The sequence below is a fragment of the Sesamum indicum genome, linkage group LG3 (assembly GCF_000512975.1).
Source record: "Sesamum indicum cultivar Zhongzhi No. 13 linkage group LG3, S_indicum_v1.0, whole genome shotgun sequence".
In the NCBI taxonomy this organism is placed as follows: Eukaryota; Viridiplantae; Streptophyta; class Magnoliopsida; order Lamiales; family Pedaliaceae; genus Sesamum; species Sesamum indicum.
In genome coordinates, this window is record NC_026147.1 from 11,228,523 (window position 1) to 11,252,722 (window position 24,200).

At 32.3% G+C, this 24,200-nt stretch overlaps 3 protein-coding genes across 3 annotated transcripts in view; 1 reads left to right on the plus strand and 2 right to left on the minus strand.

Annotated features, from left to right (window-relative positions):
• The window catches only part of LOC105158031 (DENN domain and WD repeat-containing protein SCD1-like), a 29,582-nt gene extending 19,575 nt beyond the window's left edge, over positions 1-10,007 (minus strand). Inside the window, exons 1-9 of the mRNA XM_011074634.2 lie at positions 9,401-10,007; positions 7,558-7,699; positions 6,352-6,452; positions 3,814-3,877; positions 3,572-3,685; positions 1,616-1,830; positions 588-642; positions 415-498; positions 72-267 (exon numbers count right to left, since the gene is read on the minus strand). Of these exons, the coding sequence (XP_011072936.1) occupies positions 72-267; positions 415-498; positions 588-642; positions 1,616-1,830; positions 3,572-3,685; positions 3,814-3,877; positions 6,352-6,452; positions 7,558-7,699; positions 9,401-9,870 (1,441 nt within the window). The 5' untranslated portion in view covers positions 9,871-10,007. The remainder of the gene's footprint in view (positions 1-71; positions 268-414; positions 499-587; positions 643-1,615; positions 1,831-3,571; positions 3,686-3,813; positions 3,878-6,351; positions 6,453-7,557; positions 7,700-9,400) is intronic.
• On the plus strand, positions 14,576-17,494 carry LOC105158032. Its single transcript, XM_011074635.2, has 2 exons — positions 14,576-15,061; positions 17,150-17,494. The coding sequence occupies exons 1-2, from the start codon at positions 14,636-14,638 to the stop codon at positions 17,321-17,323; spliced, it is 600 nt and encodes a 199-aa protein (XP_011072937.1). The 5' UTR covers positions 14,576-14,635; the 3' UTR covers positions 17,324-17,494.
• Positions 19,907-21,298, minus strand: LOC105158033 (protein YLS3). Its single transcript, XM_011074636.2, has 3 exons — positions 20,937-21,298; positions 20,319-20,390; positions 19,907-20,232 (listed from the first exon to the last, which is right to left on the minus strand). Exons 1-3 carry the CDS (start codon positions 21,259-21,261, stop codon positions 20,090-20,092), a joined length of 540 nt encoding a protein of 179 aa, XP_011072938.1. The 5' UTR covers positions 21,262-21,298; the 3' UTR covers positions 19,907-20,089.

The following is a 24,200-nucleotide window of genomic DNA, read 5'->3' on the forward strand; positions in this document are numbered from 1 at the left end:
CCACATCTTAGGGACCTTCTCAATCTTTATGCGTATTCTAGAAGCATCTAGTTCAAAAGGTATTCAGTTACCTGACATCTCTACAGTAGGATCATGAATAGTTACAATCTCAGGCTCGATAGAAACTGAGGGGAGAATTGATGTAGGATTTTGTCCCTTGTCAATAGCATCTTGTAACTTATCAAGAAGGTTTTTGCCATTTTCTTCAGAACCAAGACCTCTCTCCAAATAATCGAAGAAACCTTGGGACTCTAAAAACTGGGTTATCTGTTAAAGTTGAATGTAAAATATAAGATTCAGGGTTCTCATTCTATAAAATTACAAAATAATAGAAATTGACGATTTCTAACAAATAGAGAGTTATTAGCAGGTCATAAAGTAATGACAATCAGTAGAAACAAACGAACAACTCACCATTGGGTCTGGTGGCTGGTTTGTTGAACGAGAACGCTGCCTCAGAAAAGCCTGGCTATTGAAGACTTGGGTTGCAGTGTTTTCCTGACAAGTAATAGTTTAGAGCTTGCTTCACGTAGACTACTGAGTCAACTATTTTGATTTCCAAGAAAAATAAGGTAGTAGCTTCATACCATAAAATTGCGATAGCCACCTAAAATTGATGCTAGGAAATTTAGGAATATAAACCTGCGAGAATAAAAATAATGTACATGGTTGAGATAGACATGGTTATGAAATCTTCTTTTTTATTCCGTGGCTCTGCTCTAACAGCTATAAGAATCAATACACAAGTAGAAAAAGTGTAAGGTAAACTGGAGGTAAAAACTCAGCAAAAAACTATCATAATCCAAAAAAAAAACTATGAAATGATATTTAACATTGAATATCTCATACACAATAAAGTCACATCCAGCATATGTTCTACTCTAATTTATGCACTATACAGATTTAAATGGAACAGCAATTATATGTAATCTCACTCGGTCTAAAACGTGGACATCTCAAATTCATAACAACTATCATGAAAGAAGCGCAAAGACATGTACCTCAATATATTATTACTTAAAATCACCACCTGAACAAATTAGATGGAAAGAAAATTGTGGAGCATCAAAGTAGTCATAAAACATGTGGAGGTGTGATGTGCAAAGCTGATATGAAGTGCAACTGAAGCTAATAATATTGAGCTAATTACCACATAAGATCCAGTAAAATACGACAGTATGATGCATATTGCAAAGTCAAGTATCACCATTCATTTTATGCAGACACCACTGGCGACAACATTAATTGTGAGTTCACAAGCAACTGCAAACAAAAAGTAGACTTAAAAATATAAATAAATAAATAAAAGACAACTAAAACTCTCACCAATTTGAACTACAACTTAAATAAAAAAACTTTAGCAAAAAGAATAACAAGCTAAACCGTCTCATATTTGGGTAAAAAATTGTTGAAGAACATAACATCATCAACAAATTTCTTGGTTGAAGCTACTGAAAAGAATATACTTCGCACCAGAATAAAATTCAAAGTCTTCAATCAAAGAGGTCATAAGCTCAGAAACGTAGTCATAAAGTCATTTAATGTATTTAAGATAATGACATCCAGCCTATCAATAATTATTTCATAGGAGTTCATGCAAACCACCAAGAATCACCTAAGATAGAGATCATGATCCTCTCCCCACATTTTGCCGCCAACTTTAGGACACTGCTCAACAAAGGAGCTATCCTTCATGTAGTCTATGCTAACAACATTTGGATGTAATAACTTCAATAAATCACTACGCAAAGCACTGTTCTCTGGTTCAGGTACGGATGGAATTTCCTCTGAGGTGGTGATGAGATTATGCTCAAGGTCAACCACGACTACCTGCAACGAAATGGAAATATACCTAATTCCCCTTACAGACAAGTCATTGATTTAGCAGTCAATACAACTGTGTACTATCAAACTGCTCTTAATAGGAACTATAATGTAGTGAAGAGAATAATAAAAATACAAGCTGCGGCATTTTGGTGTTATGTACAATATAAATAAGTAAAACATAAACTTTATCAAATTATGTTATAACTGGAAAATTTATGGTACTAAGTATAAGCTTAATATTTCAGAAGAATATGACAAGAAGACATCACTGGGCAACAACATTGAATGCCAAAACTTGTCAGACTAACTTGAAGCTAAGTAGAAGAGAAAGACTTGGCTTTTATTCTGGGCAAAGTTGGATCAAAGTCAGAGAATCGAAATATATTTTTGTCTTACCGCCATCATATACAACTGTATCCATTTACATTGTGGAATTCACTTTGGCCATGGTAAAACAACCATGAACTGTGGAGTGGAAAACCCCTTCTCCCTTACACTATGGCCATTATTGAATGTTAAGACTAGCATCACCATATCCACAATGTGCCACCTACTTTCCTTTTAGTAATAAAAGAAATGAACATTTCATTCCACCAATAAATAACTAAGATATTTCCTTAAAGGAATTCAAAATATTGAATGTGTCTCGGTTAATCAACTTTAGATTTTTTCGATCACTATGTCCAAATAATTTTCTCAAGTCTAATAAGCATCTCAGGACGTGAAAGCATGCCAAAACAACCTTAGCTACTCCAAACATGAAATATCCAACATCAAGGGTGACTGGAAGGTTAACCACTAATGAAGTATATTATAATTATGTAAAAGATATATTTACATTTCACGAAAAAGTGATTGAAGAAAAATAACATAGAATTTACACATAGTGATTGATTTTCTTGTGTTAAGTATAACTTTTGCGATTAAACATTTCTATGACAAAAACTTTTCTAGATAATGGAAAATTGTGAATCCACATGTATTTCTTGAATCAAGTGAAGTGAGGACAATTTATGCCCTCGAATTTTCCTTGAATTGAAATATATATACTTTAAGGGCCATCATCCATCATATTCCTATCGGATGTGTTCAAATAAAGTCAAAACCCAAATTTGTGAAGGAAGAAAAAAAGAAGAAAGAAAATATATTGGATAAAATAGAAAGCTCTAGTAAGCTGTCATCATATATTCTGCCTTCAAGTGGCTCAAACCTCCCATCAGAAGTTTCTCCAGTTTCCTCTTTTTATGGTCTTTTCTGTTACCTTAATGATTATGCAGTAGCCAATTACACCAATTCAGCTTGTAATTTTGACTTCCACTTTCTTTCACACCACAAGCAATTGTCTTGGCATCACCAATGAATCTAATATGCTTCATTTAAATCTAACGTTCACAAATTAAGTTTCTTGAGGAATGGATTGGGTTGGAAGATTAATGGTTCCAGTAGTTCCGGCTATGAAACTGCACAGTGTTAGAACCAGATGGCTGATTTAGTAGACAAAACATTTTTCCTTGAAGTACTAGTTTATGAGGCATACAATTCTTATACTCTATCTAGCTTAGAAAGCATCCTAGGTTTGCAGTCCAGGAGGTTCCATCACCATGTCCAATCTAGTAGTTTTCAATTTTATGCATCCTTATGGCAAGCAATCTAAAGAAGATAAAGAATTGTAGAATAAATCTATAGTGGATGACTATAAAACAGAAGAACTATAGACAAAACAGGCAACCAACAAAGAACTTACACCATCCATCATCAGCCCAAAAGTGTCAACACCAGAATGAAGGCCCATCATATATGGTGTGGGAGCATCAATATAGTCAACTCCACTGTAAAATAGTAACGGAATGTAGACATGCTTCAGCACAAAAAACATAGTAAGATTAGAACATTCCCCTGAAACTACACAGGATGGTATTAGATTCATTTATCATATAGTGAAAATAATGTATCTCAAAAGCTTATGTCAAGAAGACACTGATTTACCTGCCACCGAAATGGATATATTAAATGGCATATGGCCTCTGATACAAGAGTTAGAAGAGAGTATCTGCACAAGCAATGTAAATGGCAAGTTAATAATGTGTATAACTAATAGCACATTTACAAGGATAATTACATCCACCATATATGAGGTCCCTCTTGGGAAATTCGACGCGGCCCATGTGAATTTGGTCCCACATGAGCTTTGAATCAATGGATTAACACATGATGATCATCCAATAACTGATAGCTTATGTGGATACAAACTCATACGGGTGGCATCACCGAACCCTGTGTCCTTCATATAGGAACAGTACCTCGACTCCCAGGAATTAAACCATCTTCCCTGGACTCGGACTTCAAAAAATGTAGATTCCCACAACAGTTAGACCATATTGCAGGATGTTGTGACATCAACAAGGACATTGGAATCCATATTAGCCCTTAACTCACATATTACATGAGCCTAGATAAAATTAATGGACTAAATTGCCCTTTTTCATCTGATTTCTCCTGTGTGACATAAGATGGCCATTACTTGCATTACCATTTGTACGGCATAAAGAATCATAATGGACATCCAAGATGAAGGTTATACAAAATATTAGTATACAAGTATGTGTGTGTAAACAAAGGAGGCTGCCTTCTCCATCTCCAACTAAACTCACACCCACCTACATCCCCTGCGCCAACACCTTGCTCTATAGTTTTGAAATTATCCAACCACCCTATCCAATCACCACTCACTCAGTAAGCCCAACCCATGCATGGGTTTAGATCCCATTACCAAAGTTGACACTAACCATTGCAGACATCCTTTCTCACCCCCAACTTGGCATCTGACATCCCCCCAATTCAATACCTTTAAATTGGAATCCGTGGCTTGTATGACCAAGGCCAAGCTTGTGGCGGTTGCACTCCCTGGCTGAATGAAGTTGCAAGGGATGCAAGCCTACAATTATTGCAGGATGGAGCAAGGCAGTAAAAGGCTGAGCGGCATGTGGTGGCCTAAAGACATCGGCAAGCCATACGAACCCGATATAATTATCACTGAAGTTATACAGACATTATGTTCACAAGTCCCATGGATGAGACGAAAAGAGACAGGTGACCAACAAACCATACATACATGTGGTACTGCTAGAACTACAGCGGTAATAGAAGGCATCAGAGCTATTCCAACTTCTATGGGTAGTATGGCTATTCTTTGTCCCATGATGTTTTTCCCTTGTGCCAATTTGTGTCTACCATGTTATAACTTAAAGGTATAATTACATTTTCATTCTTGATTTACGATCTATTTACACCAATCGTTTAAAATGTACTTGGACTCAAGAATTTAAAATTATATATTTCAAATCCTTAATAACGAATTCTTTGAATATGTTTAGATAATTTCAAAAATAAATAATTTTAAATACTTTCATTCTAATTTTAAATTATATTTTTGATGAATATGGATGGATTTCAAATTATTTCAAATGAATTCGTTTCAAATACTTTCTCTAAATTCTTCCATCAAATTCAAATCTATCAATCCAAATACACTATTATATCTTTTGTATAATTATAAAAACTATCTTCGACTGTAAAAAAAGTATGAATAATTTGAATAATGATTTTGACCTTTAAGTAATTATATTAAGCTTGGTGTTCAAGCCCAAGCCCCTATTCCTCAAAGTAAAGAATCTACTAACCTGAATAATTCATCTTATTCAAACTAATCCATTCAAGTAAACGGTGCTCAGGAGTAGGGTCGTTACTAAGATATATTTCATGTAGAGATAAAAGTGGGAAATTTATTGGTAAATTACAAGTTTACAATCACATTTTTTGAAATTTGATATAATTACAAATACTTTCTAATTGTTTGAAAATTATGAATAACTCCCTGATTTCAGTATTCATTGAACAACGGGCTCATTCTGTTTTCCTCCAGTATCTTTTTTTCATCCAATTTTTGCAGTGCACGATCAAAATGCACTTTTGGATTATAAATTATACTTTTATATATTTTTTAGAATTTGCTAAGAAAAACTTAATGACTAATATGACCTATGAATTATTTACTTTACCTACCCTCACATTTTTTTATATTTTTTCAAATATATTTTTAAAAATAAATCTCAACTAGGGCGAAGTAGTAATTTTTACTTTTTCGTTTAGAGACAACATAATTATATTTTATTTGACAAGGATATTTGTAATTTTTTAAATTACGAAAGTATAGTAACTATACTAAGGGAAATTCTATCCCAAACCTAGTTTGTTCAAACCTGAACCATCCATATAGCAAGTGTACTACACTTACCATGTGATTAGTGTACAATTCAGGGGAACTGACCAATCATATGTCAATTACGATACACTTGCTCTATAATTGATTTTGTTCAACCAAACCTAATTCGAGCTAGAATTTTATTTATACTAAACCTAAAAGAAAAAAAAATTGTAGTTTACCCAAATTTATTTCAAGAATTATTGAAAATGTATTATAAAATTCCATGCTGCATTACACATTTAAAAGGGCAAAGAAAATACTTGTCAGAGCGGAGCAAAATCCTCCTTTCAAGCAACACAGCTGTAAATAGTTTGATGAGATTATCAACATCCAAACACTGGACCAAATGCTGGAAGGATATCTGCCATCATACCAAAATAAACAATAAATAAAAGGATAATTACGTCATATTTTTTGAAAATTTATTGTAATTATACATAAATTTTACATGATTTGAAAAATTATTTTTAATATTTTTTTTATATTTATTTTTGTTCAACAAATAATTCATTTGCTACTCAAAGTTCACAGAATTCATTAATATCAACAAAAAGTTTGAATGAAAATATATATTTACCCCAAATTAATTTATTTCTGACTTACTGTAAGTCAAATAAATATTTTTTGATCAAACTACCCTTATATATGTTTATATGCCAGTGAATATAAGGAGGTACATCTTCACCCATACAAGCGTAGTCGTTCAGGAAAGATTTGTTTGACCTACAATAATTTTGTAAGTCAATCGCGAGTAAATATGAATTTTCATTCAACTTTTTTGTTGATGTTAACGAATTCCATGAATTTTACTAGCAAATGAATCTATTGTGGTTAGGAACCAAACGGCAGGGGTATTAACAAGGTGTAATTTTTCAAACTATAGATGATCTTTATTTAATTATACCAAAGTTTTAAGAAGAGTGATGTGATTATCCATAAATAAATGGATAATTACACTCTGCTCCCTTAAGGTTTGGTGTCATTAAACGTAGATGGCTTGTGATTTAAAAAATTACATCTAATACCCCTAAAATTTGCTTTTGTTCATCAAATAAATCAACCCGTTAGTCAAAATTTATCGAATTTGCTGATATTACCACAAAAAAATGGATAAAAATCCATATTTACATTTGATTAACGTATTACTGATTTATTATAGGTCAAATAATCTTTTTATGATCAAATTATTCTTATACATCTTCACACGTTAATGCATGTGAGGAGGTATATCTTCACCGTTATAAGAGTAGTTTAGTGAAAAAGAAAATATTTGACCTGCATTAAATTGATAATAAGTCAATCAAGGGTAAATATAAATTTTCATTAAATTTTTTTTAAAGATAATTTTTCAAATCACAAAAAAATTACGTACAAATTTATCAAATTCCAGAAAAGAGGAGTATAATTATGGCATAAATAAATCATCAAAAGCAATGCGTAAATGAAGGAAACAGTAGGTGACGTACATCAGCATGGGGAAGGCTATCCCTGGATGGAACCTCTACGGCGAGCAGGCTGTTCTCAATAGCAAACAGCACCCTTTCCTTTCCAGGAGCAGGCAAAGATACCTTGGAAATTACGAATGATATAACTTCCCACAATGGCCTGCTCAACAAGTTTTGAAGCTCACCGCATTACATACCCTTTTCAACACACTGGTAATTATTTAGCATTTTAATTCTTTAACTTATTAGGACAGTTAAAATAATTTTTCACATTTTTGTAATTTCAGGATAAAATTGGACGAAATTTTTAAAGTTATCAGGAAAATGACGTTAAGTCACGAAATTACAAAAGGTGATTGACCATTAGGGGACAAAAATGTCAAAAAAGAATATAATTACAGGCAGTAGCAAGGTCAGAAATTTGGTTTAGCCCTATCAAAATTATTCAATTCACAAAAAAAAAAATTATAATAATTATTATAAATTAAATAGATATAGTAATATAAATACAGTTGATTCTTACGAAATTATTATTTCGACAACGGGTTGAAATTTATAGCCAAGAGGAATCTTCATAAGAAGTATAATCTACTTTTGACAAAATCACAAGATAACAAATATATATATATTTTTGGCTAGGTGAAAATCTTGTGGTTCTAACTATTAGAAAGAGACTAGATATGAAAATATCGCAAAAGTTATTTTTTAAATAAATTGATGTAAATTTTTATTAATAAGCAAGACAAATTTAGATACAAGACTTGACAGGCTAATAGATCTAACCCATCAAATCCTGTCGGCCGCTAGAGCTCGAAAAAATTTAACTTTGTCCTTAATTATAAGACTAAAAATACAATAAAATCCAAATTCCCATATGGATCAGAACTAGGAATATCTCGTCAAAATAGAGAGCACGTAGATTCTCCAATGTAAGAACCATTCCTTATTCAATGAGCTACAAAACTATATTCGTATGGAAGATGGCCAAGTCTAGTTATTTAAAAGAATCTATAAGCTCATACATTTTATAAGATGTTAGATCTTATTTCAAAATAATTTTATGAAGTGTTTGGATAAAATAAAATTATGAAGTTTTAGTAATCAATAAATTTATAATTAATTTCAAAGAATTTGTTAAAATCCTAAAAATAAGTTAACTACTTAAGGTTTTTTAGAAGGTTTATGAGCTCCTAACATCTTATATTTAGAGCTTATAAGCTCTTTCCAAAGAATTTTGTCAAACACTTTATAGCATTTTATAAGTTTTTAAACATCTTATAAGCTCACCCAAACACCCTCTTAATTGGGTCCAGATCAACTACATAAGGCGTGACGTTAAGTTTCCACATTCTCAAACAATTGGTTAGGCAATAATAACCGCTATAAATTTAAAAAGCACACCTACACGTATGTCTACTAAAGGGAAATTCATTTTCGTCCATGTAAAACTTGTACTCACGTGAATTGTAAATCGTAACATTAATGCATGATATTCATTATGATGATATTATGTATGATCCAACGATAAATAATTTATATGTGTACAAACTCACATGAATTGCACCACCAAACCATGTACTCAAGCAACTGGTTAGGCCATAAAAATCACTATAAATTTTAAAAACAAACGGACACATATGTCTACTAAAGGGAATTATGTTTCGTCCCAATGAATTTATACTCACATGAATTGTAAATCGTGAATTAACACATGATATATATAATAGTAATATCATGTGTGATCCAACGATAGATAACTTATGTGGGTACAAACTCAAATACACTGCACCACGTAACCCGTGTAAATCAATCAAAATAATCAAAGGAAAGACTGTTCACAGCAGTGATCATCTACCCATTATACCTGCTTCCCGAGGTAGCAAAACAAAGAATGTATATTTCCTCCAATGCCTCACGTAGAATGCGGAAACTGGGCGACCGTGAGACGAGGCATATGCATTTATCAGCAAAGGAATCGGCGGGAATGCGGTAAGCCTCGGCGATGTCCTCGCACACGCGATCCCGGAACGCAATGCAACTGACGTAGATCTTGGAGCCGTCCCCTTCGGTTAACACAATGGGGTAACTGCGAGGGAAGGATGTGAGGTCATTTGAATCACAGCCCGAGGAATGGAATTGGACGCCGGCGGGCAGAACACATGTGGAGAGTTGGGGCGGAGGCGGAGGGTAGAGAGAATTGTTGGAGTGAGGGTATTGATCCAACAGAGCCGGCAAGTACATGGTGTCAGTGCCATGGTAGCCTCTGCTCCCATCAAGGGTCCGGATTTCTGGGCCGATTCCGCACACGACGAAGTACTCGAAGATTTGCGGCATTGATCGATCGATGTGGGCTGGGAATGAGACGACAGGGCGGGTTCTGGATTGTTTCAGAGGTGTGGAGTGCTGATGACAATCATGTGGAGTGAGGTGAGGCGAGTTCTTCCATGACGCTATGAAATAGTGGTCGGTTGATAAAAGAACGGGTTAGTTGCTTTGATAGAGTGAACTTCCGTTTTTAATTAAAGGCTTTTATTTATATTTTTTTTATTTCATTTAAGTTAATTATTTCATAAATACACCCTAATAATTTCTTATTTTTTAGATTTAAAATTTCTGCAATACTCATGTAGTGATTTCTCTAAAATCTCCTTTTGTATTTTAAAAATAGGCGAAAGATTCGTCTCTATTTTCTTAAATATAGTTCAATCACCGCTTTCTGTTAAATCTAACCACGGACGTTAACTTTTTTTTTTTATAGAATAACCGTTATATCCTTATATAATATAATTATTTCTTATTTTTATGATCTTTTGATTAAATAATGATTGTCAGATCTAATCACTTAATCTCAACCATTAAATTTTAAAAAATTAAAGATTTGGATTATATTTAAATAATTTAAAATTATAAAAAAATATATTTTCTATATATATAAAGTTATAAAAAGAACTCTAATTACCCCTTCTCAATCACCCTCAGCCCCCACCGTCCCCCGTAGATGGGAGTGACGCAAATCCCCAGATCAGATGAAGAAAGAGGACGATGACATCAATGCCATTGCCCTTCCATGTGCAATGGCAGTCGCCCCTAATTCTTTTTAATTAATTTAATTATATTAATTAAATATATTTTAATTAATTAAAAATAATTTTAGATAATTATAATAATTATTATATTTAGATTAATTTGCAACTTATAATTATTATAATTGCTTAATATTTATATTCATGTACATATCTAAACTTGTAAAGTAAAATTTAGTATACTAGAACTCTTTGTAATATAATTTTTTTTTTATTTTTTTGATATTTAATATATATAAATATGTTTAAAAATAAAAGACTTCATATTTTCAGAAGAGAAAAAAATACAAAAAATTAAAATAAAAAATAATTTTACCATAGTAATTTTAGATACAATATAGGAGCATTTTAGTCAGTTAAAGATAAAAAAAAATATCAAAATACACAAAAAATTAAGTCTAAACGCACTTTTGGCATGTGCATCTCATCTTCCGTTAGCTTCTTACAGGAGGGAGGTTTTGTACTGAATTTATTAGAACCTTCTTAGTCTATTTCTAAATTTTAACTATTTCAAAAAAATACATAGGGATAAAATGATATTTAGGGTAACATAAAACTGACTAAAACCTTACAAAGCTGTGCAAATGAAGAATCTTTGTGAATGAGAGACATAGATTGATAAACATGGACCAAATCAAACAAGCAACATCATTTTTATTACATAGTTAGAAAAATTCAATGATTTTCACATCTTTACATTAAAAGCACAGGACACTAAACACCTTTTGACAAAAAGGGTGAGAAAAGTTAGACAAAAAGGCAAATGGATGAGATGGCAACAAAATCTCCAACCGTAGCAAAGGAAAACAAAAATCAATTATGGCGTATCCTTTGTCAGTCGAGGGATAACATATTGTACGAACACTATTCTATTATACCTTCTTTTATTTGTAAAATTTATCTTTCCAAAAAAATAAAATAAAATAGATATAATAATATAATATTTCATAATATGATTAAATATATTTTGCACTTCTAAATTAGACATTTGATCGTATTTATATCCTTAAAGTATGAAAGGTAATTAATAAAAACACCCCTAACAAAATAGTTTAACATTGATAGGACAAAAATGCCCTTCCCACGTATCCCCTCTACTTTTTATTTTACTCTTCAAAATATATTTTATTAAAAGATCTCCACCAAAGCTACTCGCAGTAATTTAAAATTTTATTCAAACTTTGTTTTGAAAATAATATTAAAATTTATAACCTTTTTATAAAATTAAGTAATACAACAAAAAATACTTATAAGCTCAATATCTGCACAATTATATTTTACAAAGTAAATAATTTATGTTAAAAAAGTACATGTAATCTGTGTAAATACATAATGCATATAATATTATAGAAAAAATATGTGATATAACTTATAAATTTTTATTTAATTACACCTCCACATAATAGAGTATATTATATCATTACTCAAAAAATTATAGATACTATATATTAATTATATTATAAATTTGCATATTGTATAACGTATACATATATGTTCAGTTTAATATCTTAAAATTGTATGGATAATATATTTTTCAGTATACCAATTATGTAAATCATTTACCAATTATATAAAAAATATAAGGATTGTAAAAACTAGATCTCTAAAGTAAGGAGTAAAATCAGTCTTTTGTTTTGTCACCCAATGAGAATGAAAACGCTCTTAGCTTGACTTGTTCTTCGATGACTCCTTGGGGTCTCATTCCATAACACACCACATGGAATTCTTTCAAGTGTTTGTGCCGGTCTTCACCTGTAAGGCCACGAAAAGTAGGAAGTAAGTGAATAAGACTAAATTTAAGTTCAAAATCAACACTTAAAGGATATTCAATGCAGAGAGGTTGTTGATTTAAGTCAAGAGAAGCCATCTCTTTGATTATTTATTCTAGATTTTGAGCCATGACTTCGTCTTTAGAGTCGCTAGACATGGGCACGTCTAACTAAAAATCTACTACTGGTTTGGAGGAAGTAGAAGCCTTTTTTTGGGTTGCTTGGTTTCTTTTTAGAGTCTACGAGCGATTTCTCGATTTTTGGGTCAAACTCAAGTTCATCTGTACAAAAAGAACGTGACTTAAAAACCAAGTAACAAGAATAATTAACCAAAGAACTTAATTTAAAAACATCAGTCCCGGCAATGAGGCCAAAATTTGATGGTTGTCGAATATACAGAAAATATTATTTTACTAAAAACTTGTGAAAGTGATGAGCAAGGTCGAATCCACATGGATTGATTTTAAATTAATTCTTTCAAGAGTAGAAATAAAATAAAAATAAGGGGGTTTTGATTAAAAATCTAGATCTAAAATTAAATAGAAGAAAATAGTATTTCAAAGAAGAATAAATATGAGAAGAATATTCCAATTAAAGACATGATCATGCTTAATTCCACAGTTAATCATAGATGCAAAGATGACAATCATTCATCAAAGATAAATTGGTTATGGCCATTGGTACGGCCTAACGCCCTCACCTTTTCTTATCTTGTGAATAGTCAAGGAACGTCCATTGACTAAATTCCTAATTAGTAAACAACCTTGGGAATATTCTCAAGGTTTAATTTAATGACAACATTAAGAACTAGAAAGGCCAAATTCTAATCAATAAATTTCTATGAAGATTTATTTAAGTTAGATTGTGTATTCCCTACAACATAATAGAAAACTTCTACATAATCAATTATGCTATGTTGCCACTCATTATTGAACTAAACAAAAAATTACGGATTTGTAAGTACAATTGGCTAGGCAAATATTCTTGACAATGAATAATGGTACCTATCATTCATAATTCAAAATATTTGTAATAAAAGTACAAAAAACAACACAAATACCAATATAAATGAAAGTACAAAGCATAAATTAGATCTCACAACTCATTGAATTTTACCATTTATCAAGTTTTTAACCGCAATTAAAAGAACTAGCCTAGTATGCTAATGAGAGAACAAATAAAAGAAGAAGAGAAAATAATAGAAAAAAGCAGAGAACATCCCAACAATGAGAGATTAAAAGATTAAAAGATCAAAAAATGTTCATATGGTGAATGATATACTAACTAATCGAGCTTGTATACTTTGTGATCTTGATGAACTAAAAAATCATGGTCATCTATTTTATAGTGTCTGTTTTCTACAAGATGTGTTGTAATTCTCAATAGGAAGACGGGATTCTGTTGGCCTCATAAGGATTGGCAACAGAAAATACAGTGGCTGTGAACATGAGGCAAATATTTGGTCCATGTAGCTTTTCGAACCAATTTAGCTTTTTTGGTGGACCACATCTAGAGGACGAGAAACTTGAGACGTTTTCAGCAGATTTAGTAGTCCCCCGAAATAAGTGGTGGATATTCTGATAGAGCAAGTTAGAATGCATACTGATAGTGATGAATTACCTCAATTCATTCAGTTGTCCAGCTTGACGTATTGCTTGGCATTGAGGATTGATGACGGTGCATGCTTGTTGTACCTTGTACCCCTTCCCGTCCTTTTATTTAATGAAATTTATTGTTACCAAAAGAAAAAGAGAGAGACCAAAAATATGCTTTCCATTATTATATAGTATAGATATATAAAAGTATAAATTTATACCATTTATTAAAGATCAAAGCCTTAGAATAATTATGTTTAGCAAACAAAATCTGAGTTGACTGAAATATGTTTCCCTAAATTTATTTATTGCACAAACGATTATTTATTTAATTAATTTAATTATATTAATAATTTGTATTCATATATATTTATAATTTATTTATTTTATTTGTTTGATCAATATCTATATATTTATTTTAATTTAATTGATTATATTTATATAATAAAAATTTAAATTATACACAAATATTGATAGTGGCTTCGATTGCCAGAATAAATTAAGAACCGAAAGATATTTGAATAAGATAAAAAAATAAAAAACAAACCGTTGTCGACCGCTGCGAACCGGATTCACAGTCATCTATACAATTATCTTCTCTCATCCACACAACACACAATTATCTCTCTCTCTCTCTCTCTCAAGCCAGTAAATGGCTCTCGCCGGTAGCACCAGCCGGATCCTCTGTACCACACCAAAGAAGACCCCATACGCCCACGTTCCTCTCCACCGTCCATTCCTCAATCCTTCATCTCCTTCATGGTCCCACCACCCCAGATCATTACCTTTCACAGTCTCTGCGAGCCCGAAGAAGTTCTCTTCTTCGTCAAGAACCGGAAGATTTGACAGCAAGAACCGGAGAAACAGCCCCGTCACTACCAAAGAGGAAGAAGAAGCAGAAGAAGAGGAAGCAACGGATGAGATTGAAGGAGATGACTATAGCACTAGCTTTGCCGTTGATGATGGGTTTGTAATGCCGAAGCTCCCTGGTACTGAGCCTAATTTCTGGGAAGGCCCTCAGTGGGACGCTCTTGGATTCTTCGTGGAGTACATGTGGGCTTTTGGCATCCTTTTCGCGGTAATCTCTAAGTACTTCTTTTTGTTGGCTCAAATCATCCTATTTACTCGGTAATTATTTGTTCTTGGATATGGGTTTTTAGTATGCTTGCTTTGATAATTAAGGGGGTGTTTGGCTAATTTATTTGAAAATTTCGACGACGTTCGAGTTTATCAGATTACAAGATTACAACACTTATTTTATTTTAAAAATAAGTTCTTGATTTTTGACGCAATTAGGCTTACATGTTTTCGTAGTTTGGAAAATTATATGAGTACCCATGAAGTTTGCTTATGCGTGACAAATAGTTTTTTAATTAATAAAAAATCATTGAATTTTTTTATATTAATAAGAGTTTTACATTATATTTACCCTCAATTTACTTATTACATATTAAACTACCTTTATCATTGACTAAACTCTTCATATAAATTAACGTATGAAAATATACAAGGATAATTTGGTCAAAAAGATTATTTGACGTGTAATAATTACTAATAAGTCAATTTAGGATAAATATAGATTTTTATTTAGTTTTTTTGCTATTATCAGTAAATTTTGTGAATTTTGACTACTAAAAGTTTTATTTGTTAAACGAAATCAAATATCAGGAGAGAGTGAATGGCCAAAACACCCTCTTAATTATAAATATCCAAACACCCTCTTAATTATAAAAATGGATAAGTACATATAAAAATTATATATAAGCAAACTTATTTGTTAAACAGAATCAATTATCCATTATATAATCCTTGATGATTCACCCGATACTTGATAATGTTTATACAAGATTGTGATGAGGTGAGGGTACATAATTTGATATGGTATTTCGGAAGGGGTAGACGTGAACGACATGAATTAGTGATTCATTTCGCATCCTATTTTTGCGTTAATGTTTCAAAGATGATTAAAATAATTTCTAGTGTTTATATTTAATTATTTGTGTATTATGATGTGAACATATATTGATGTATGAAATATATAATTTATTTTTATACATTTGCCCTGTGCTTTAAAAATCCGCGTGCTGCGCCGTGCTCCATGGCTCTATGGGACTATTGTGCCATGGGGCGCCGTGCACTATTAACGACTACGGTTTTAGGCCATGGAGATTCCTTGAGAAACTGATTTTGAGCACATGTTCTTGCATGTAAAAGGGACTTTAACGTAGAGTGGTAATTGCTCGTCTCTCTTGTTGTCAAAGATGAATCCCATATAAAATGAGGGCAGTTGCCTGCAAGAGGGGGAGAGATGTTTGGTTTGTGGGTTGGTGCTGCTATATTCATAAGAACTGCTTTTTGGACCGGAAATTTCTTGTTCTAATTACCTTCATAGGATTGCTCTCTATTATATTTCCTAGGAACAGACCCTCTGTTTATAATGGATATATAAACTACGCGACAAGTTTTCATTGGTCATATGATAATGTCGTAAATTATTAGAAGTAGAAACAACAGTACTTTCATCTTACATTCTTTGGTCGTTGGGGAGTCTGTCCCAACAATATATTCAAATCCATCGACCGCAGGCCCAACTCTGGTCGAGTTCGCTGGGGTTGCAGGGTGCGCTGCCCCTTGCCCCCAAGGTGGGGTCTCAGTTTGCTGGCCCGTAAAGAAAACTTTTGCCTGGATTAAAAGTGTAATTAACGAAGCTTTATGAACGCCCTAGTGTAAATAATTGACAGGTGGCACTTTTATTGACACGAAACCATTTGAGTAGAAATCAACCTTGAGCCATTGTGGATGTAGGAGAATTCTCCGAACAAATACATCTTGTTTGTTGCACACATTCACAGTCATATGAAACGATCTCCTGAGATCTTTTTGGTAGATATGAAGAGAAGGACAGGAAGTATAGACATGTTTGTTCCTCGGGGTTTTAGTGAGGAAACCACAATAGAAAATGTTTTCTTCACCTCAAATTTCCTCGCCAAAGTTTGAGGTCTGAAGAAAGCATATATAAAATGATCAACAACCTGTAATCAAACAACCAAGGAATTCAAAGTAAACAAAGACGGCCATGTAGTATCCAGTTACTCTAATTCTTCTGCTGGAAATACGCAATTCTTCTCTGTGTATTCGTGCTGATTACGGTACTTACTTCTTGCAGTTAGTAGCTTGTGGCATTGCTGTGGCTACATACAACGATGGAGCAACCGATTTCAAGCAAACCCCTGCGTACAAGGAATCAATCCAATCTCAGGAGCTTCTTGAAGAACCGGAAGCATCTAACTCGGATGTCTTTGAGTCGAATCCAACGGAACAAGCGCCGAGTTTGGAGTGATTAAGGTTGTGAGAAAATACATGATACAAGAAAGATGTGTACTGTAGGCATCATATCTATTTGGAAGGTATATATAGCCCTTGCTACTGTGCTTTTTATATGAATTGTTACAGGGAATATAGCTGGATTATGTTTCAAGTGCTCGGTTGTACTTTTGCATGATTTCATTTTCTTTGTGGGTAGAGTATTTCTTTTTTTTCCAAGTTTTAGGGATGAAATTTCTGGTGAGCGTCTCTTGTGTTTAATTTGGGTTAAAACTCCTGTGACAACATTAATAGATAAAAAAATGCAGGAACAAAATCGAAATAAAAAATAAAAAATAAAATTTGAGAATTGAATTTTAGTATATTAATATTGTACTGTGTTTTAATTTAATTTTTCAATTTATGTTATATATTGGGGAAGGATTGGCAAAAAACCCCAGAGAAACACCCTTAAACTTGAAGAAATAAAAGGGTCATTTTATATAAGCAACAGGGGCATTATTTTGCATTTGAGTAAAAAATATGGTCAAAACCAGCTAAAAAGCAAAAAAAAAAAAAAAAAACAAGCCAATTCGTAGTAAACGCGCGTGATACACACCTTTCTTTAGAAACTAACGGACGGGGGTTTCAACTTTCATGTACGGGTTTCCAAAATATGGGTTTTTTATTTTTTATTTTTGCTTATTTTTAAAATATAAGGGGATTTTCAGCGACTTCTGAAATATACAGGGAGTAATACGTGTGCATATAATAAAAAATCTTTTAGGCTTTAAAAACATATTAGTATGGAGAACAAAATATATTACTTAAATTAAGAATTGGGGATATTTTAAGTTCTTGCATTTATCTACGGCATAAAAGATATAAAAGAAGATCAAGAACCATAATTAACTAACTAATTGACTATTATATACTAGTAATTGTGGTACACTCTATGTGTGGAGTTAATTTAAAATTTAAATAATATAATTATTACTTTTGCAAAATTATATGTTAGTTAAATAAGTAAAATGATATAGCAAAATAATAAAGGCTGTGGGAAGTTATTGAGAGAATAATGGGGGAGGAGAGAGAGAGAAAATTAGAGGTTGGGAAAAGAAAAGAAAAAAAAAACAGATCAAGAAAAGTTGAGACATCAAACGGATGCTCGCCCTTCAATAATAATGATCATATGTGACACACTCACACAAAATCAAATTAAAATTTTTAAAAAATAATATTATTTTGAAAATATATTAGTTAAATAAAAAATATTAAAAAGTATGAAATATGATAAAATGATAAAGAAAATGAGAGAAAAAAAAGAGATCTGGAAGTTAGGAAAAGAGAAAATGAGAAGTTAATTAGAAGAGAGAGAAAAATAAAAAGTGAGAAAAGAAAAAAGAAGAATAGTTAAATATTAAAAAAAATAAAAATTGACATACCAATAAATTGAAGAGCCAATAGGGTATTCTTCAATATATTAGCCGTTGTGGCATGTCGTTTCTATGTGTATATGATAAACAATCTTTCATGTTTTAAAATATATTATAAATAAGAGTATAATGTATAAACCAACACATTACATTAATAAACAGAAAGAAAGAAAAAAATATTTTATGAATTAATTTAAATTATGAAAAGTTGAATAAATTAATTATTTTATTTTTTAGCTTCACAAAAAATTAGTGCTACGGTATTATTAATCTCCCTTAATAAGTGTGGAGGGACTTTTATTTTTATATTAATAAAAATTTATACATATATATATATATTATACGATACGGTCTCAAGCGTAATTGTTATTATTATATTCAATATTAATTTATGTATTAATTCTTTTTTTCATAAATATATGAGAAATTCTAGAATATTGTTGTTGCTTGTTCGTTTTCACCATCACCATCATCATCATCTTCTTCTTCTTCTCATCATCATCATCATCATCATCGTGGTTGAACGTGATCTATGTAAACATAAAATAAAATTGGGAAAATTGCGTTTTTGATCCCATATAATAAGTTTATGTTTAATTTAGTCCCATTTGTTAGATTTTTATCATATTTAGTCCTATATATTTTAAAAAATTCTCAATATTAGTCCTAAATCACTTTTTCATCTAATTTTAACGGAAAAGTCACTTTTTCATCCAATTCACGTCATTTTTCCATTAAAAATTGGACGGAAAAGTTATTTGAGTTAATATTGAGAATTTTTTAAAACAAATTGGATTAGATGTGAGAAAAGTTTAACAAATGGAACTAAATTGAAAATGAGATTAATATATGGGACGAAAAATTGCGATTTTCCCCATCAAACTCAATTGTTAAAATGTGGTCTTTGTTTTTACTAGTCCAAGACCACCCGACCCACCCTTAGCCCACTAATTGTGGTGCGGTTAGGGTTGGACTGATCAGTTGGGGACGTTCGACGGTATTGTCGAACACCCCTAATCATATATAGGTTTGAGTCTCACAAAAAATATGGATATTTGTTTCACTCTGATTCAAAAGTGTTGTAATATATATAATTATTCTTAATTATATCAATATATTTATTAAATGGATATATTACTCAATTTATTAAAATATTATATAATCATACAGTTCATAGAACTCACTACCAAGTCAAACAACTTGTATGACAATTAAGCAAAAATCAACAACAATTTAGGCCCTAGTTCCCTTGTATCCCAACTTGTACACATTCAGACCACTGCTACTTTGTTATGGAGTTGAATAGGAATTCAAATATTTATGTAGACTGCAAACTGGAACACTGTAGTGCTAGCTTAGCTTAACTTCTATAGTTGAGCATATTTCGCCAGCAGTGTAAAAATGAGCAGCATCCACAGTTGAACTTCTGCCTTCACCCTCACTTCACCATTGCGATGAAAGCCGAACCCCACAAAGCTCGGTCTGGGCGTCGCTGCGACTACTGGAGACGCTGTAATGCCGACAAAGATATATAGAGCATCGATGAGAAGATCGGCTTGAATTAAAGTTAGTGATGAAGTGAGGAAATTTGCATACCTGTAACAGTTGAATTAGGCCTTGCTCCGAAGGAAACTTGAGCCGGAGGTGAAAGCGAAGGTGACGATATGCCTTCATGCCATCACAAGCGAAGGAACGAAATTAAGCGTCATACAATGTTCTCATTCATTTTCCCGTCTATGTTTAGAACAGGTCAAGAGCAGCAACTCCCTTTGAAAATACTAATAGATAAAAGATTTTCTGAACGAAAGAAACGGCAGCGCAACCCTCTTATGCGAGTAGTAGCGAGTTTCGTTTCTATTTTAAAAGTTTAGGGGTCGTATTGCCAATTTATTTTTTTATTTTTGGGAGTTTTGTGCGTATTAGTGTTTTCACAGGGGAACATAATCAACCCATGTTTAGGGCGTAATGAGAAAAAAATTGCAATTTACCTCCCATAACTTATTCTATATTTGTAATTTTGGTTCTATTGTTTTACGACTCAGAAGATTTAGTCTCACAAGTCCAAAAAATTTGCAATTTACATCTTATTACCCATTTTCATTAAATTGTTAACGGAAGGAGCACGGGCGCTTGGACTTGTGGACTAAATCTGCTGAGTCGTAAAAAAAAACCAGAGCTAAAAATTGAAATGTAGGAGCATTTATACATATATACCTGCACAGGTAGAAGTGTCAATGTGGAGGTTGCAGAGGAGGGGTAACTGATGAGCAAGTGTGGCGTTGATTGGGAAAGAAGAAGACAAACTGTTGTCATGGAGCAATACACAAATGCAAGTGGGGTTTTGGCTGTAGAGTCGGTTGAGGCTATCACAGCACGACTGGACTGGCGTGGCAGCCGTGCCCTGGACGAACGGTGCACACGGGGCCAGAGGCAGCAAACTCGGCCCGCATTCTGCAACGGTGCTCTGGGCAACGGCGTCGGCCGAAATCCAACACAGGAACACAAGGAGGAGAGGAAGAAGGGAGAGAGGGCAAGACATACTGTTCAAATTTGGTTGATAATGTGAGTCTTGCTTTTGGTTCATGATATCAAACTCACGAACTAACTGTTCCCCTATATAGGTGAAACTGCATTGCTTGAGCATGAACTGGAGAATCATGCATCATGTGTGTGATTCCATGCATGCATACCACACTTTTCTGGCATCCCTTTGAGTTTGTCCCTTGTACTGGTTGATCAGATGCGACTTTTGATGGAGGAAATACATGCATCAAAGTACCTGACATGGGATTGAATTACTCGGATCACTACGGCAAAACATAATATTAATGATATTAAGTGATAATTTTAAATTCGTCTTTGAAAATATTTCTTGAGTAACAATGATCAAGCTCTCGTCACAATATAATTACACGTAAATCACGACGAACTCTCCTAAAGTTTAGTATAATTATGAATATCCTGTAATGTTTGATGAAGTTATGCAATTTTTTGGATGTTGGGCTGAAATTGTCAACTCTGCCTACACTGTATATATTTTTTAAAAGAAAAATAAGAAATTGTAAAAAAATCGAAAGAGGTGGCTGGAGAAATTTAAAAAATTGTATATAAAAGATTGTCCACTTATTCCATAAAAAATCTTCAGAAAATTTAAGAAAATAAGTAGAATTATACTTCATAGTTACAAAAGCATTTTGATCAGTTCATCATAAAAAATGGAATAGTTCAGGACTAATGGATTCAGCTAGTTATTGGGCAATCGTTAAAATTGGAGGTATTGATAATTTTTCGAATAATAAGAGCAATTGTAATTATACCAAACTTTAGGGAAGCTTGTTTTAATTTATCCTACAATTATTAGGGCATGTTTACATTGTGGGATGGGATAAAAAGTAAAATTAATTTTGGTATCCGAGTTTTGTCATTAATAATACTATGATACACGAGTAATTACAAATAACTCAATTAGGACTCGAGTTATACTATTAATGTCGCTTTGGTACACCAATAATTACAAATGACTTAATTAGTACCCAAATTTTAATATTAATATCACTTTGATACCTAATTCATATTATTTATTTATTTATTTTATTTTTGTAATGGCCATATTACCCTTAGATAATAAACTAAAAATATTAAATATAACAAAAAATTTGCATAAATTTCTATATGGATGTATTTTATTTTTATTTGAACCAATTGATTTTTATTTTCATACTTTGTTATCAAGATTATTATTTTTTAATTATTTTGATACTTTCTACTATCATTATCTCTTAATATGTAAAGAAAAACTCATTGTTATACATAACTTATGTCAGTATTCAAGTCCTGTGGAATAAAACTTTTCATTGTGGAAGACTTTTTTTTTTTTTTTTTTTTGCATTTAATAAAATTGTATTGCAAAACTTAGATATAGATTCAATAGTTTCAATTTTAGGTTATAGATTCTCAAAATTTAGAATGCCAACTCAACTTCTCTATGGTTGCAATGTGGGTAAATACCACTTTTGGTACCTCAATTATCTTATTTATTCAGATTTGATCCATTATATTTTCTCCTCATCAAATTTAGTCCCTCAAATGTAAAAATTCCATCAATTTTGGTCCTTTCATTGAAAATCCGTTAATTTTGACGAAGTTTTTGTTTAAAAAAAGAAAAAACCACCCGTTGTGAAATGCGTTGTGGGGGGATTCGACGTCTCTATTCAGGGAAGTGCGTTCTTGGGGGATTCGACGTTCCCAAAGGTATAACTGTGAATGCTTGGGCAATGAATCGGGACCCTAAGGCCAACAGAAAAACGGAGAAGTTCAATACAGAGCGATGCCAGGGCTTGGAAATAAAACAAGAATCTGTGCAATTTGCACCATTTGGACACTGGATTTGGTATGGGACTGCGAATAGTTTCATTCGTGTTGGATGCTTTTGCTCAGCCGATTGGATGTTTTTTTTATTACAAATTCTTTTATATTTTTTATTTTAATTAACATATATATGCAGCATAAGAGGAAATTGAATTTTTCGTCCCTTATTTAGGCTCAATGTAATTTTTGTCCCACTAGTTATTTCTTACTAATGGTCTCATAAGTTACAACATTTATCACTTTTCGTCACTTCGTCAGATTTTGTTCGTATTTTGACCCCCAAAAGAAAAAGCTACAAAAAGATATATTGATTATAATGTATGAGACGAAAAATGCTATTTTGTCATAAATATACAAAGATGACATCATGTATTTATATGAAATGTATACATTAAATGGAATAAAAATACAAATGTCTGATTACAGAAATGCTAAACTTTCAATCATAATTATTATCTTTTTCAATCCCGTAATCCTTATCATGATATTCACAATTCTCCGATCGGGATGTACCTGCTCCTTGCTGAATAGCAATAGAAAGTTCAACGACTAATTGTATACCATTTGGGTCATACAGGTCATAATTATGGCTTTCCATCGCAACTTGTGGAGTACGTATTGTCTCATCTTCTTGAAATGCAACTTCAGTCCATCGAGAGTCATTAATGACTCTTCTGGCTTTTGTTTTGTAGACAGACATCCAGTCCACTTTGTCTCTCTTCATGCTAGAGTACTCCATATAGTAGACTTATACTGCTTGTTGTGCCAAGATGAATGATCATTTGTTCTTTTGGTATACTTTCTTGAAGTTTACATCAAGGAGGCGATAATGAGGATATACCTTCATACCTCTCACTAATCGACCCAACGCCCTTTAAACAGAATGAGAGGAACATATATATATATAGGAAACATCATAACAGCCTATCGAACGAGTACTGGAACAATATTGTCCATAAATTTAAATTTAGAGGGTAAGTATTACATTTGTTAGTTTAGGGGGTAAATGTTACATCAATAATAGTTCAACGGAGAAAAATGTATTTTACCCTATATTTAATTAATATTCTAACTCTAAATTAAAATAAGATGTACAAATTACATTAATGC

Excerpts from the sequence above, each read along its gene's own strand:
- LOC105158033 (XM_011074636.2), bottom strand. The coding sequence starts at position 21,261 with ATGTCTTGCCCTCTCTCCCTTCTTCCTCTCCTCCTTGTGTTCCTGTGT. Across the intron at positions 20,391-20,936 it reads TGACACTTCTACCTGTGCAG|GCATATCGTCACCTTCGCTT; the intron begins GTATATATGTAT and ends GATGGCATGAAG. Across the intron at positions 20,233-20,318 it reads GCCTAATTCAACTGTTACAG|CGTCTCCAGTAGTCGCAGCG; the intron begins GTATGCAAATTT and ends TCGGCATTACAG.
- LOC105158032 (XM_011074635.2), top strand. The coding sequence starts at position 14,636 with ATGGCTCTCGCCGGTAGCACCAGCCGGATCCTCTGTACCACACCAAAG. Across the intron at positions 15,062-17,149 it reads CTTTTGGCATCCTTTTCGCG|TTAGTAGCTTGTGGCATTGC; the intron begins GTAATCTCTAAG and ends TACTTCTTGCAG.